At 38.3% G+C, this 13,454-nt stretch overlaps 1 protein-coding gene across 4 annotated transcripts in view; it reads right to left on the bottom strand.

The window, feature by feature from the left end:
- Positions 1-2,892: 2,892 nt before the first annotated feature.
- The window catches only part of WDR11 (WD repeat domain 11), a 33,474-nt gene continuing 22,912 nt past the window's right edge, over positions 2,893-13,454 (bottom strand). For all 4 annotated transcript variants that reach the window (XM_040071536.1, XM_040071537.1, XM_040071538.1 and 1 more), the window contains exons 19-29: positions 13,244-13,415; positions 11,579-11,687; positions 10,787-10,849; positions 9,740-9,805; positions 8,820-8,988; positions 8,486-8,581; positions 7,981-8,146; positions 7,080-7,177; positions 5,985-6,130; positions 5,520-5,599; positions 2,893-4,991 (exon numbers count right to left, since the gene is read on the bottom strand). In XM_040071536.1, coding sequence (XP_039927470.1) covers positions 4,834-4,991; positions 5,520-5,599; positions 5,985-6,130; positions 7,080-7,177; positions 7,981-8,146; positions 8,486-8,581; positions 8,820-8,988; positions 9,740-9,805; positions 10,787-10,849; positions 11,579-11,687; positions 13,244-13,415 — 1,323 coding nt within the window. In that variant the 3' untranslated portion in view covers positions 2,893-4,833. The remainder of the gene's footprint in view (positions 4,992-5,519; positions 5,600-5,984; positions 6,131-7,079; positions 7,178-7,980; positions 8,147-8,485; positions 8,582-8,819; positions 8,989-9,739; positions 9,806-10,786; positions 10,850-11,578; positions 11,688-13,243; positions 13,416-13,454) is intronic.

The raw sequence follows: 13,454 nt of genomic DNA, 5'->3' as shown, positions 1-13,454 counted from the left end.
TAAATATGAAACCTGTTTGAAAAAAATGACCACACACACCAAAAAAAAAGGCAGAAAGATGACCCTCCTTTTGCAACTGAAATTTGCTGCCTGTAGCTTTTTATTAGTTACAGCAAGCGAAATAAAAGCCAGACAAGTCTCATAGAACTCTATTATCTCCTGCTACACCAGGGGGAAAAGTAACAACGCTGCATTATTTTTTTTTTTAACCACCTGTTGGCATCTGTTTTGCCCGATGTACGACACCGTCACTCAATAAACCTCTGGAAAGCAGCCACAGAAGCAGGGTCTGCCGGGGGGAACCTTCCTGACCTGCAGCCACTCTTTGTGAAATGAAGCAGCCGTGACAATGACATGGGGGGAAAAAAATAAAAATAATAATAATAATAATAATAATAATGATTTTATTTATTTATTTATTTATTTACTTACTTACTTACTTACTTACTTACTTACTTACTTATTTATTCCCCCCCCCCCAACTTGGGGATCTGATTTCCAGCAAGAAAATCTTTAAGTTGGGCCAAGAAAGTCACGCTGGAGAAGTATTTAACAGCTTTGCCTCCACCACCTGCTGAGTTTGGTCTGACAGGAACTTCGCTGTCCCCACAGCGTCTGCTCATGAGCTGTTCCCATCACCCACAATTCCTCCTTTGGATGCTGCATTTGCAGGGAAGGAGGAGAAAACAGGTGGTGGAGGAAGTTTAACCTATTGACAATTTCAGTGAATAGCATGGACATAAACTCAGTATCACCTAACTGGAATTGCTTCTCTAGGATTTTCAAGACCGAAATAAATTTACCTTCTGTGGCTGCATTTTAAATGTGCTGCTCCCCTCCTCTGGGCGATCCATGCTTTTCCTTTCCTTCCAATTTGTTACAACCAAGCCAGAAAGCCATTTCAAATCTCAAAACAGAAAAACCCCACACTAATAGCAAGTTAAACACAAAGAAAATCTAGAATTTATAAACAAAGTTTATTACTTCAACAGCTAAAATCTAGATTTAGCCACATTTAGCTCTGTTTTAGCCACATTTTCTGTCTTCTGTCTTCATTAAAGAACTCTGTGCCACTGCTTGGCTCTATTGATATAAGTTTTACCCTGAACTCATTAACAAATGGTTCACATAAATATCAAAGTTGTGGTGAGTTATTCTGAGAAAGAAAGAAATAATTATTAACACACACACACACACACACCGCCCCAAACCCTACTCTTTTGTAAGCTATTATTATTCCCCAGCAATTAAATTTTTAGTTGAACTTTTAGAATACCATTTTGGGCAGCAGGTGATCACTCAAACCAAATCCATTCCTCATTGAACAATCTGGGATTGTCCTCATTTTCTGTCTCCAGAGCCAGCTGCACTGGAAATGACCTCTCAGATGATCTATTTGCTCAGACACCCAACATCAACACCCTGGGCCAGGTTTCTTGATGTATAATAAATGCCTCCCTCTGGCCGCAGTGTCTCTAAACTGGCAGACTGCATTTTAATGAAAGCAAGTGGTAAATAATTTGCAAAATAGCACTAATCATTTTTACACTGCAATCAAGCATTTCGTGTTGTCATTTTCCCTAATTACTCCCCCTGAACCAATTCTATGTACATGTGTGTATATAAACACATCCACACACCATTAAACGGAATTTTTTGAGAAGTACTTCAGAAACTGACCCAAGTTAGGGCAATTTTAGACACTGTTGGTCAATATGTTTAATTTACAGCCTGCCTTTATTGTGAAGTACACACTGTGATCCAATTAAAACTCTAATTAGGGCCTGCCTTTACTGAAGCTAAGCTGAAAGACCATTTTCTAGACTTTTCACTGACAGAATAAATCCATTATCACAAAACTAATTAGGAACTTTTTTAAAGAATCACATCAGGAACCGAAAAGAAATAAGAATTTTTTAGAATTCAGCTGTGCCAAAAGAGTCCCAGTACAATATTCACCATCAGCTTCCCTCGGGTTGTACAACCACCAGCGGAATGTGGAGAGAATCTGCCCGTGGGACTGCCTGACTCCAGAGATGTACAAATTTCAGATACTGCACTGAACTGAAGACAATTTATGCATCCCTGCAGACTCCATCTTATGCTTTTTTGTTTTGTTTTGTTTTGTTGTTGATTGTGGAAGGCCGAATTATTCATATAAAACACTGGTTGTGCTGCAAGATTTCTTCCAACTTGAAGTTCCTCGTCTAGGCAACCTAAATGCCCCAAAACTTCCAAAGGTGCCTTCTGCAAAAGAATATTTAAACAGTTACTGAATACTCTGCTCTGCTAATCAAACATCCCAGTTAATTAATAAAGACAAATGCCTGAAGAATCTCTGGGTACTGACCTGCAAACACAATTTTACCATTTCCTCATTGCCAAGGATGCTCGAACACAGGATCCAGAGCTACGGCTTCACTGCTGACAGAAGCTTCAAAATGCAAAACCACTTAAATGAGAAAATGCAGATTATAAACTGCAGCTTTCACAGTGCTTTGAGGAAGGAATTCTCAAAGGGGTTCAAAGGAGTTAAAATCATATTTATTTTAAAAATTCATTCAGTTCACTTTCTAGGCTGCGAGAACAGAAAGGGAGGGGGTTTCTTTCATCACTTATTTCCGTGGATGTGCAGACCGTGTCCTGCTCTAATTTAACCCATACAAATTTTATGTTTGCTGCTAAAGCCTGGGAATTAATACTGCTCAAACACTATTTTTATTAGGACTAATATGGAAAATGTGACTCAGATGTACAAAGGATAATCACTTCCTCTGTTAAACCCAGCCCTGAGCATTGCTCCTGCCCAGAAGGCAAAATGACAACAGTTGCACAAGCAGCACTCCTTTCCAGGGCAACAGATGATGGGTTTGTATTAAACCAAGACACACAGAGATTTTAAAAATATTTTTATTATTGTAATGAGACTGCAATATTATCTAAATAAACTTTTCAATCACTGTTACACTCTACTTTCCTCAGGAAGTTTCCAGTTGGGAATGCCACAAAGTATCCAGCAACTTGCACACTTAAAAGTTTACAGAAACATTCAGTATTGAAAGGCCTTTGCAATATGTTGGTTTTTTACAAAAAAATAAATCAGAGTTATAAATCCAAGCGTATACTGATGTAGATTTATTTCAGAGACCCAAATTTATTTCAGAGCTGACAAACAGCTTCATGACCTGCCAAAGAACAACTCTGGGTGTGCTCACAACAACTCTGTGGGAGCCTTGTCCACAAGGGCTGCTACAAAAGCAAGAGCAGGGATTGAGCAGAGTTGTAGCAGTGAGTGTGAGCCAGTATTTAAGCCACTGCTAATTAATTTTGCTTAATTCTGTTGCTCACGTAATACTTAAGGCAAATTTCCTTGTGTACTCATTTTCCCAAGCTAAAGCAACAACAAAAGCACAGTTTACAGCACACTGAACAAAAAGGTATTTTGTGGTTATTTATGCAAGATGTGGCAAGAACAAATACAACACATTGCAGTTATAACTCCTACTTTTCCACTTAGAATGATGAAATTCTTTTTCAGTTTGTATTTAAAAACACTTGAACAATTTACCCTTTCCAAATTTTATCAGAAATATTATTTAAGATTTGAACCAGAAGTTTTTTGGAGCTGGAGATGTCCCAAAGCTGATGGGAGCTCTCCATATATATCCACAAATCCTTGAACGAAAGGAGAATCCAATGCTCTGCTACTGAGTGTAAACAACACAAAAATTACATTTTAATGACAGACATTTTATAGGATTCTTTTCACGACAACTCAACTTCAGTAGCTCCAACAAGCTGGGAAAAATGAGAACTTGGGTGTTTAGCCTAAATGCCACCGTCCTCAGTTTGCAATGTTCCATCAGCACCCACTCCTAATACACAGAAAAGACACGTGACATCAGAAACAACAACACAAACAAGTACTGAAATACCGGCAAAAAAATCAAAAAAGAGCTTTTTGGTGGCATCCTCGTGCATGTAGACCATGAGATATGTAAGCAGGAAAAGTATCTCATGAAAAAGCTTTGCACAATGCTTTTCTCACCCTTTGTTAATCAGACATTCAGCAACAAAACGGTGACTGGGGGCAGCACCAGCAGCGTCCTGACCTTGCTGCTCTGGAGTGAAAACCTTCTCCCCATCCTCTGACAGGCAGAATTCAGTCCCCAGGGTGTGCAGGGAGTGCACACCTGAAAATAAAATGGAATATAACAATCCTTTAACTGAAAAAAAAGTGATGTCTCATGGATTTCTGGAATGCTAGGAGAGCAACACTTTTAAGTGAACCTGCTAAAGATTCCATTCCAGGCAGTTATGGAAATGACAATACAGTGAATTGATTAAAAATAACAGTAATTTTACACAAGAAATTGGGCTAAAAAGACATGATGTTCCAGGAAAGAACTGTGTGCTTTGTGATCTCTATTTATTTTTAAATATATTTATATTTTTACAGAACAGACTCAATCATTTTTACATATAAATACAACAGCATTGAAGTTCTATTAAGATTTGATTTTTAGAAGTAAATGGACCAGGCTTTTTCACAGGTATGGAACTCTTTCAGAATGTTTTTAAATTTAATTCCTGCTACAGTTGAAAAAGTGGAAGTATTATTGTATAATCTAATCATAAGCTTCTTTCCCCTCTTGTGAAAGTGAAGACAAATTTAACAAAAGGCAACACCACAGTTCTTAGTCCTGACTTTGAACACATTTAACAGTATTTGCTCAAATCACACAGACCAGCTACTACAGTGATTCAAGGGAAAAGTGTATTTTCACCCAGGGGAATCCCAGCCTGCCAGACAACCTCACAAACTCGGAATTCTCACTCCTGGGTCACCTCCTCCTTCGGTTGTTTGAGCTCAGCCAGAAGCTCCTTCCCACTTTCTCCTGCTTTCGAGGCAAAGAGAGCAGCTCCCTCCTTAAAGCCCAGGAGCTTCAAGCTTCTGGCATAATCTGCATACACAGCATGGATCAATTTATGTAAATGAAGCATTAAGGAAAACACAAATTAATAGCAAAATGAAACCCAGGATCCTTCTTTCCCCACTTCTTACTCCTTGGCTCTCCCCAGGTGGAAATGCTGAACATTGCTACCAATGGCGCTAATCCATTACTTTTCACCACAAATTAAAAAAACAAAAGTTGCTTTAAATCCTCCTTTGGAACTCATATTAGTATTTATAAAGCAACGTGTAGAGTGCTGTAAACCAAACCAGACACATTTCAGATATGCTTAAATATCTGCCACGATACAATGGCAAAAATTGCAACAGAAATTTTAATGGCACAAAGATTTTTCCATTAATTAGACCTGAAGTTATCTACATGACTTATTAGTGGCATTTTTTATTTATGGAGGCTGATGACTCCATAGAACAGGATTATTTACATATGCATTATTATTTATAGTATATAATACAAAAGTTTGTGCAACTGCTCAGCTTTCCAGGACACCAGGTCAGATGTGAAGATTTAGTGAGCAAAGACAGGATTTCAGAAAAAGGATATTTGTATCATCATTAACTTCAAATGCCCCGTACTTCAGACAAGCTTCTACAAATAAAGCTGCTCTATCAAAGTACCTCATACTGTTAAATGAAAAAAAAAAAAAAAAAAAAAAAAAAGAGAATAATTTGTTAGGATACAAAGCAGAAAAGTATTTCAGGACATCACTCCAAAACACTTGCAGAGAGGCCTTCTAAATCTTTTTTGTATCTCCCCTTCCTCCTTGCACTCAAGAGCTGACACTTGCTATAAATTTTTCGGAAAGATCAGGCCTGAAGTTACTCAGAAAAAAATCATAAATCATTACTGCTTGGTCCATGGGTGCAACCTTAAAGCCTGCAGTGAAATGAACCGCCAGCCCTAGCCCATTGGTTAAAATTAATTAAAGAAAAACACGCTAAAATAGAAACAGACGTCAGCAACAAGCGCGGACAAGACAAAACACGCGTTGGGCTGTTTCACCTTTACCTGTGCAACATCTCTGCAACTTTTGTGAAGCAGCCAAGAGACAAGAGCACAAGGATGGCCTTGGATTTCTGGTTGACCTGTGGGGAGCAGAGGTGGTCGACCCAACGCCGCAGCACGTCCGCGCACTCCTCCGAGCTCAGCCGCACCTGCGGGCACAGCGGAGCCTGAGCTGCCACACACACTGACTGCTGCTGCTGCATTCCCCTCAGGGCAACAGCAAAAGCATCAGAACCCATCGTTTTTTTAATAAAAAGTACAAATATTGCTTGAGTTAATATGGCAACAAGGAAAAGCAGAGGAGTATGGGTATAAAATACTTCGCTTGGGTCGCTCCATTTTTACGTGTGATTAACGTTCGTTTTTACCCCAAGCTGTTCTAAAGTTTTTCTAAAACAAGAAGTTGCTCTTAATCCTTTACTGAAGACATAATTGGAAAAAAAACCCCCTTATTTTTCTGAAAATTTTATTATTATTCCCCCATTTAGAAAAGCTAAGTACAACTTTTCCCATTCTTTCTTCAGGAAACATAACAGAAACTTTACTTAACAGAGACCGAAAAATCCTTACTAACTCCTGCCCATTTATAATGTGGAGAATCAATGAGGTGTCTGGGTAGTTTTGCTGGGAATTAATCAATTAACTAATTATGGCTGCACACCAAAACAGAAGGTGATGCAAATTTATGTGGGTGGTGGTAATTTTGGAATCGGCTCACACATTACATAGAGCTCAGCACAAAGTCACTGCTCAGTTACTTACCCACATCCAGGAGTGGGGTTTTGTAGCTTATTACCAACTTTATACCACTACAGAAATATGGCTCTTTCCCAAACTGATGAAAAATTAGGAAACAGAGTATTCCATGGTTTTTTGACCCCAATCATGTAATGTGGACAAGGAGGGCAGCCCTGTGTGGTCAGAAGGCTGAAGAATCTGCCAGCGCTGATTGAATGGACTGGTTTCTCCTAGCTGAACAGAATTTCTAAGTGATGTTTCAGTTATCTAGGGAACTTCAGCACCCTCCCCAGCCCTCCTAAGCAGAGATGCCAAGCAGGTGGTTGGTGTTACCAGCCTGGGAAGTGAGGAATTGCACACCTTGGCCAGCCACGCTGCACGGTTCCACTCGCCGTAGGTCTGCAGGTAGCGACAGGCGTCTGCGGCCTTGTCAATCAGACACAGCAGCTGCACCCCCTCTGGAACACAAAAACGCCCTCCACTCAGGAAATCCAGGGAAAAGGGGGCGTGGAAAAGGATCTCCATATCCTCAGCACATGAAGATGTTGAGACTGCTCTCAATATCACCTGTGTTCCAGTTATTGCATCTTTGTTCTGGGCTACAGAGGCCACACAAAGCTCTCATGTATCTGCTCTCCACACAAATTTAGGGGTTCACAGGACTTCTCATCATAAAGACATAATGATCTTTGTATATTAAATAAATAGATTTCATAGATAGCTCTCTGTTTTAATTTAATGTTGCCCACAGTGCAATTATTAACAGTCTACAGAGTGGAAAGTAGTTTTTCCAGGCAAGTACAGACTTTAAACTTTCTTGGAATGCCTGAGTATTTCAGTGATATGGTTATAAGTGAAATAGTTCAGTTATGTTTCAGCTCTTGCACTAAGCAACGTTAACCTGTACTTGTAAAAAACACATATTATGAAAAAAGTTCTGAACTGAGACTCAATCCGTATTTCACGTTTTGTAACAGGACACAAAATTTCAGTTAATTAGAAAAGTGGAAAATATATATTATGTGCTCAGCTTCTTTTTGTGCAAACTGCTGAAAGATTTACTCCAGAAATAAGTTTTTCAGTGAAAATAAATCAAGACAAGATTTTATAACTCAGTTACTGATCATTTTTGTGTTAACTGCTCTGTGTAAATACACCACATGCAAAATCTATCCCAGCAGGATTCACTCCTATTTTCACTGGCATCCTTAAAAATGATGAGAATTATCAATTTGCAAGCAAAGAGAAAGAGATCTTTTACCTGCAAGCTTTCCATTGGCTATCATGTTGGTTGCTACCAGTTTAATGGTGCTTTGGGATGGCCCTGACGAGGTGACAGTTGTGACCAGGCAAGCTTTGAGAGAATCACAGTAATAATGTGCATTCTCAGAACTGGTTTCTAGCAGTAGCTGCACTGCTCTGTCAGTCTGGCAAGAGAAAAAAAATGCAACTTTGAGCACAACATATCCATTTGGTGTAAAAGCCTTTCTATTTTTACCCTTTTTAAAACATGGAACAAATAACAATGAAAGTTATTCTAAAACAGGCTACAAAACCATCTCCCCATCTAGTAATGACTAAGATTCTGTTTCAATGGGACATTTGCAATAAGGACAGCATTGAAAATCCATCATGAATTTAATATAAAAATGCAAAAACTCTGCACTGGGCTCAAAAAAGAAATAATAAATAAAGTTAGAAAAACGTTGAATAGGTTAAGTATACGAAACAGGGAAGAATAAAAAATTCAAATATTACCCACAAACCTGGCCCAAGAGAAGAAGCTGATCAGCACATTTCCTGGTATGATCATATGTTGATCTCTTCACTTCCTGGAGATTTACCCTTTCCAACTGGAATTTCTGGACAAAGAAGGAAAAATATTTTAAATGTAAGCCTACCATTAAGAAATAAAACCGGGCATTTAAAAGATATATAAATATCTTGCCAGTTTTTGGAACAGCCTCTATTTTTAAGCACCAAGAATGTTTTAATCCAGACTGGTATGTTACTAATAAAAGTGAAATATGTACAGGGAAGTGAGTGCTTATTGTGCTGATGACATTCCTATCCAATTCGGTTTTGAACTCCTTGACGTACCTGGAAGTAAGAATTTTCACACAGTATGTCATAGCATATATCCAGAGGATTAACCAGCTGCTCTGGAAGGATGGCTGTGTCTGGTTTTGCAGGCTTTTCCTGGCATAAGCTGTGCAAATAGTGGGCAGCAATAGTCCAGAAATGCAGTTCAGATTCGTCCCCATACAGTCTGAGAAGATACAAGGCAGGATGTGAAACAGGTTTGCATTTTTTCATACCCCACATAAAAATACGATCCATTTCATTTTCTCAAGGACTCTGCATTCCTGTGGACAGCACAAGTACTTTGCATTATCAGTGGAACAAGCTGTGAGAGAAGATTATGGAATGAAATTCAGCAAGGGAAGCTACAACAGCAGTTAAACTCCAGGAATGTTCAACATAGAAATAGGTGGGAACTGATATTTATTATTATTTTACACTTAGTCAACGATATCCTCTTTCAACCACAAGTTACTAAGTTTGAAAACCATCTCTGAATACAGACAGACTAAAATTGGCTCAGTTTAGGCAGAGGAATCACACAGAACAAATACACTTGAAAGAAACCCCAGGTCCTCCCCTCTTTGTGCAGAACCGTCGTGAAGCTCTAAGTGACATTCTGGGGCATGAACAACTAAATGCAATGTGGCTGCCAGAACTGCAGTTATAAAAGTGCCACTAAGACTGAGGGAGGTTTCTTCTATCCAGCAAGAAAGTCCAACTGCAAATCAAACAAGCAAATCAAACTGTTTCAGTGAGGTAACATTTCCATTTTGGTCCTAAAACCACTCTACTATAGGAGTAACAAAGTAGTTTAGGGACTGTGCTAAGTTAAAGTACAATTGGGTGAGTTCCTAAACTTTAGCTCCTTCCTATGCATTAATAACATCAAGATTTTCCTAGGAAACATTTCCTATGTTTATCTGAATCTCTACTACCTGGCAACCAGGAGACATCTCTGCAGGAGAGTAAAGTCTGGATCAAGCAGAAGTTTCTTAATGTCACTGCAAAACAGAAAGTGTTAAAGAATCTGTAAAATGCTCAGCAGGATTTTTTGGTTGGTTGGTTTTGAAGACAAATAGGATACATCACATACAAGCTGAAAAGATCAAGCCCCAAAATACACAATTTCTTTTCTGAAATGAAAAAAATGCATCTATGAAAACAATTACAACAGGAATTATATATAATTTGAAATATAACTGATGTCCAGGGGCAAATGCAGTGAGTCCCTCAGGAACTCCTTATCCTTGCAATATAGGGAATCACCACCAGGGTGTATGCAAAGCTGCCAATTAGTCTGCTGTAATTCTACTAATTACAATATTAATTCAGCCACAAATAATCTTGCAGCTATGCAGTGCCACAGCAGAAGGGATGCACGTGCATGAATTTAGGTTTTCCACGGGTGTTTCAGACCGGATAAAAATAGGCTGTTACTTCTTTCCATCTATTAAAAGAAAGGACAAAAGGAAAACGGACAAAATTGTCTATTTACTAGCTTCAACTATAACTTTAAGGTTTTTAACTATAAATTGAATGTCAACATCTGCTTTCTGTGTAAACAGAGCAATGTGCATCAACATTACTCTGGAATTATATCTTCAACAAAGGATTTTTGGAATCACCTTTTTTTCCTCGGAGCTCAAATATCCCAACAAACCTTGGAGTATTTAAGCAGCAGTGTCCAATGCAGTCTGGATCAGCATAAAGAACCCCAAAATCCACGAGAAGTACTGCTTAAAAAATTCCAAATTGCTCACATGCAAATTATGTACTGACCCTATCAGCTCCTTTAAAGCACCAAGTTTAAAATTACATTTAAAAACCCTTTTTTTTTAAATAAAAACTGTCATTATTCAAGCACATCTTTAAAGAGGCAAAAAGAATTCTTTCTTCATTAATTGTGAATTGCCACAAACTTCAGAATTTTTGCCATCTCAGAATTTCACAGCTTACACAAGTAATAAAAAGAAGATTCTTACTTGGACAATGAATTCAACTGCTCTTGAAGAAGGTTTTTAATATTTTCGTTCTCTGGATAATCACTGGATTTAAAAAAAAGGAAAAACAGAGGTTTTCTACGTTACCAAAAGGACAGAATTACGTGAAATGGAAGAGCACCACTCATAGAAGAAAAACACAAGCACATACATCTTTTACATCCTTTTGGTAAGACATTCATGCAGGATTCTTTATCCAGTTTCCAAAAATAGCAATGAAAGATTTGAGTTTGCTTCCACTGAACTTCAGAGTCAGTGCCAATCTTTCTTTTCCCATTTTTCTTTTTTCCATTAACCTTAAAATTAATAAAAATGGCAATGCCTAGAGCATTATTGTGTGACCATGAGCCAATCCATGACACAGAAATGTGCTCCTCTGACAATGTGAATGTGGCTCGCCAAGAGTACAGACAGGTCTATCAGGATATCAGAATATCACTTGCAGTTACACTTTAGGAGCAACTCTGGCAGCTGCATTAACTTCTGGAACAAAGAGAACACAGTTTTTCTCAGAAGTAATACAATGCCATAAAAATATTGCCAGGACTTAAAGCAGACAGCAGTTTTTAATAGCCAAGTGCTATTGAAAGCCAGAAGAAATACCTGACCTTAGAGACTTATCTATTTATTACTTTTAGCAATAAACAGTGAACTAATTATATTTCTGACTGTCCCCAAGAGCAAGGAAACAGTTATATGCACAGAAAGCCTAATAAAAGATGTAGGCTTTAAAAAACAGTAATATGTTATACGTAGATATATATTTGTTCTTACATGTTCGTAATATCTAGAGAATATTTCTCATCCCACGGTTGATGCAGCAGGAAGGCTTTTAAAGTTAATGAAGCCCTTGGAACAAGCAGGTAGGGACACCAGACAGGTTCTGAAACAAAAGGAAAAGAGTCATTGGCCAGAGGGTCATGTGCAATAACGCTGTGTTCATTGATCAGAAAATGTACCACAGAAAATGGGCACCAGAAAATGTTCCAGCCTGTTTGCGAGCACCAGGAAAATCATAAATAAAAGTATTTTCATACACCCAGCAGAGGCTCCTAGACATAAAAGCTTATCACTACACTCAAGCAAAAACATTTCGTGGAAGGTACAGGGTTATCAACCATGCTCAAACGAGAATATCAGGATATTCCACAGTGAATTTTGCCATAGACTCCTGGAAAGCATTATACTGGCTTTGGCAGAGCTGTGTACACTGATTATTGCTACTACATGGGCATGGTGCAAACTAAGTAAAGCTATACCAAATATATCATAAAACATGTTTAGTTTTGCTTTTTCCCCTTAATTCCTACAGTACAATACAAGGATTAAGCCCCATCATCTGGAAAGGATGGTGGGAAGCTTAGTAAAAGATAAAAATTGTACATTAAGTGCTGTCACACAAATGTAAAAGTCAGTAAGTCTGGACTCAGTCCAAGGTGTGGGACACAGGCAGTAAATGATACCCAGTGACTGAGGAGTAAAACAAGTACCAAAACCAGCTCCATTATTAACACTCACAATTCCCTGTACTTCATGTGCACTGAGTGATGTAGGGTCTTGTAAATGTGATTTGGTAATTAAAACATTACCACAGAGCAGAGGCAGAAGGACAGCTCAATCACAGGCTGCCACAGCCTCATTTCAGTGTGCTTGGCTTTACAACATTCATTTTTGTAACTTAATATTGCAGAACACCCATTTGATAGCAGAAATGGCTGTGATAAATTACATGTTTCCTCAAACAAACACACACCACAGTTCCCCACGTCACAGTGTCTTAGAATGTGTCTTAGAATCTACTGGGTTTTAAGGAAATCTAAAGTTTTAAGGAAATTGCATGAAGAAAGTTAGGATTGACTCAAAAGGCAAGAACAAGAGTTATTTGGAACACCAGTAATAATAAATACAAACAAATGCAGCTTACTTAACTAATTAAATATTTAAATTCCCTTCCCAAACATATGGCTAAAAAGGCAAATAGCACTAATATTGATATTTTAAAGGTCAGTTTGAAAAGCAATTAATAGACAAACACCTTGAAAAAAAACCAGAAAATACATTTTCACACATCAAGAAATGTTTGGAAATCATGTAATCAGTATCAGTGATGCAGGTCCTGACACCTAACTGATGTGCCAATGCTTTTTAAGTCAAATTGCTAGATATCTGTACAAAAGGCTCTTATTTTGCTCATTTATATTTCAATTAAGAAATTAAAAAGTATATGCTATTTCGGAGATTAAACTTGGATAAAAAAACCCCATGCATATGACCTAAGCACAAAAAAAATTACCTGTATCTATGAAAAGCGGCAGAAAGGCATCAAAAAATCTCCAAAAATGTGCCAATTCCCTGTTTTACAGAAGTGCTGAGCTCCACTTCCCAAACAGGAACTGCAGAAGCATCAAGCAGTGGATAGCACAAAAGACATGAGCATACCTATTAAATCCTGTTCATCCATCCTGAAACACGAGGCTTTCATGGATAAGTCCAGCACTCGGATGCATCCATCATCTGATGCCAGCACCACTTTGTCTGACGTGCACCAGTCCACGTCCAAGATCCGGAAATTCACATTTCTCCCGCTCCTTAAACTGCTCACCATTTGTACCTGGAGAATTCAGTTATTTTTTATTTTTAGCAGCCTCTC

This window comes from Hirundo rustica, chromosome 8, assembly GCF_015227805.2.
Source record: "Hirundo rustica isolate bHirRus1 chromosome 8, bHirRus1.pri.v3, whole genome shotgun sequence".
Classification (NCBI taxonomy): domain Eukaryota; kingdom Metazoa; phylum Chordata; class Aves; order Passeriformes; family Hirundinidae; genus Hirundo; species Hirundo rustica.
The sequence above is the reverse complement of the archived record's forward strand: the minus strand, read 5'-3'. Positions and strand labels throughout refer to the sequence as shown.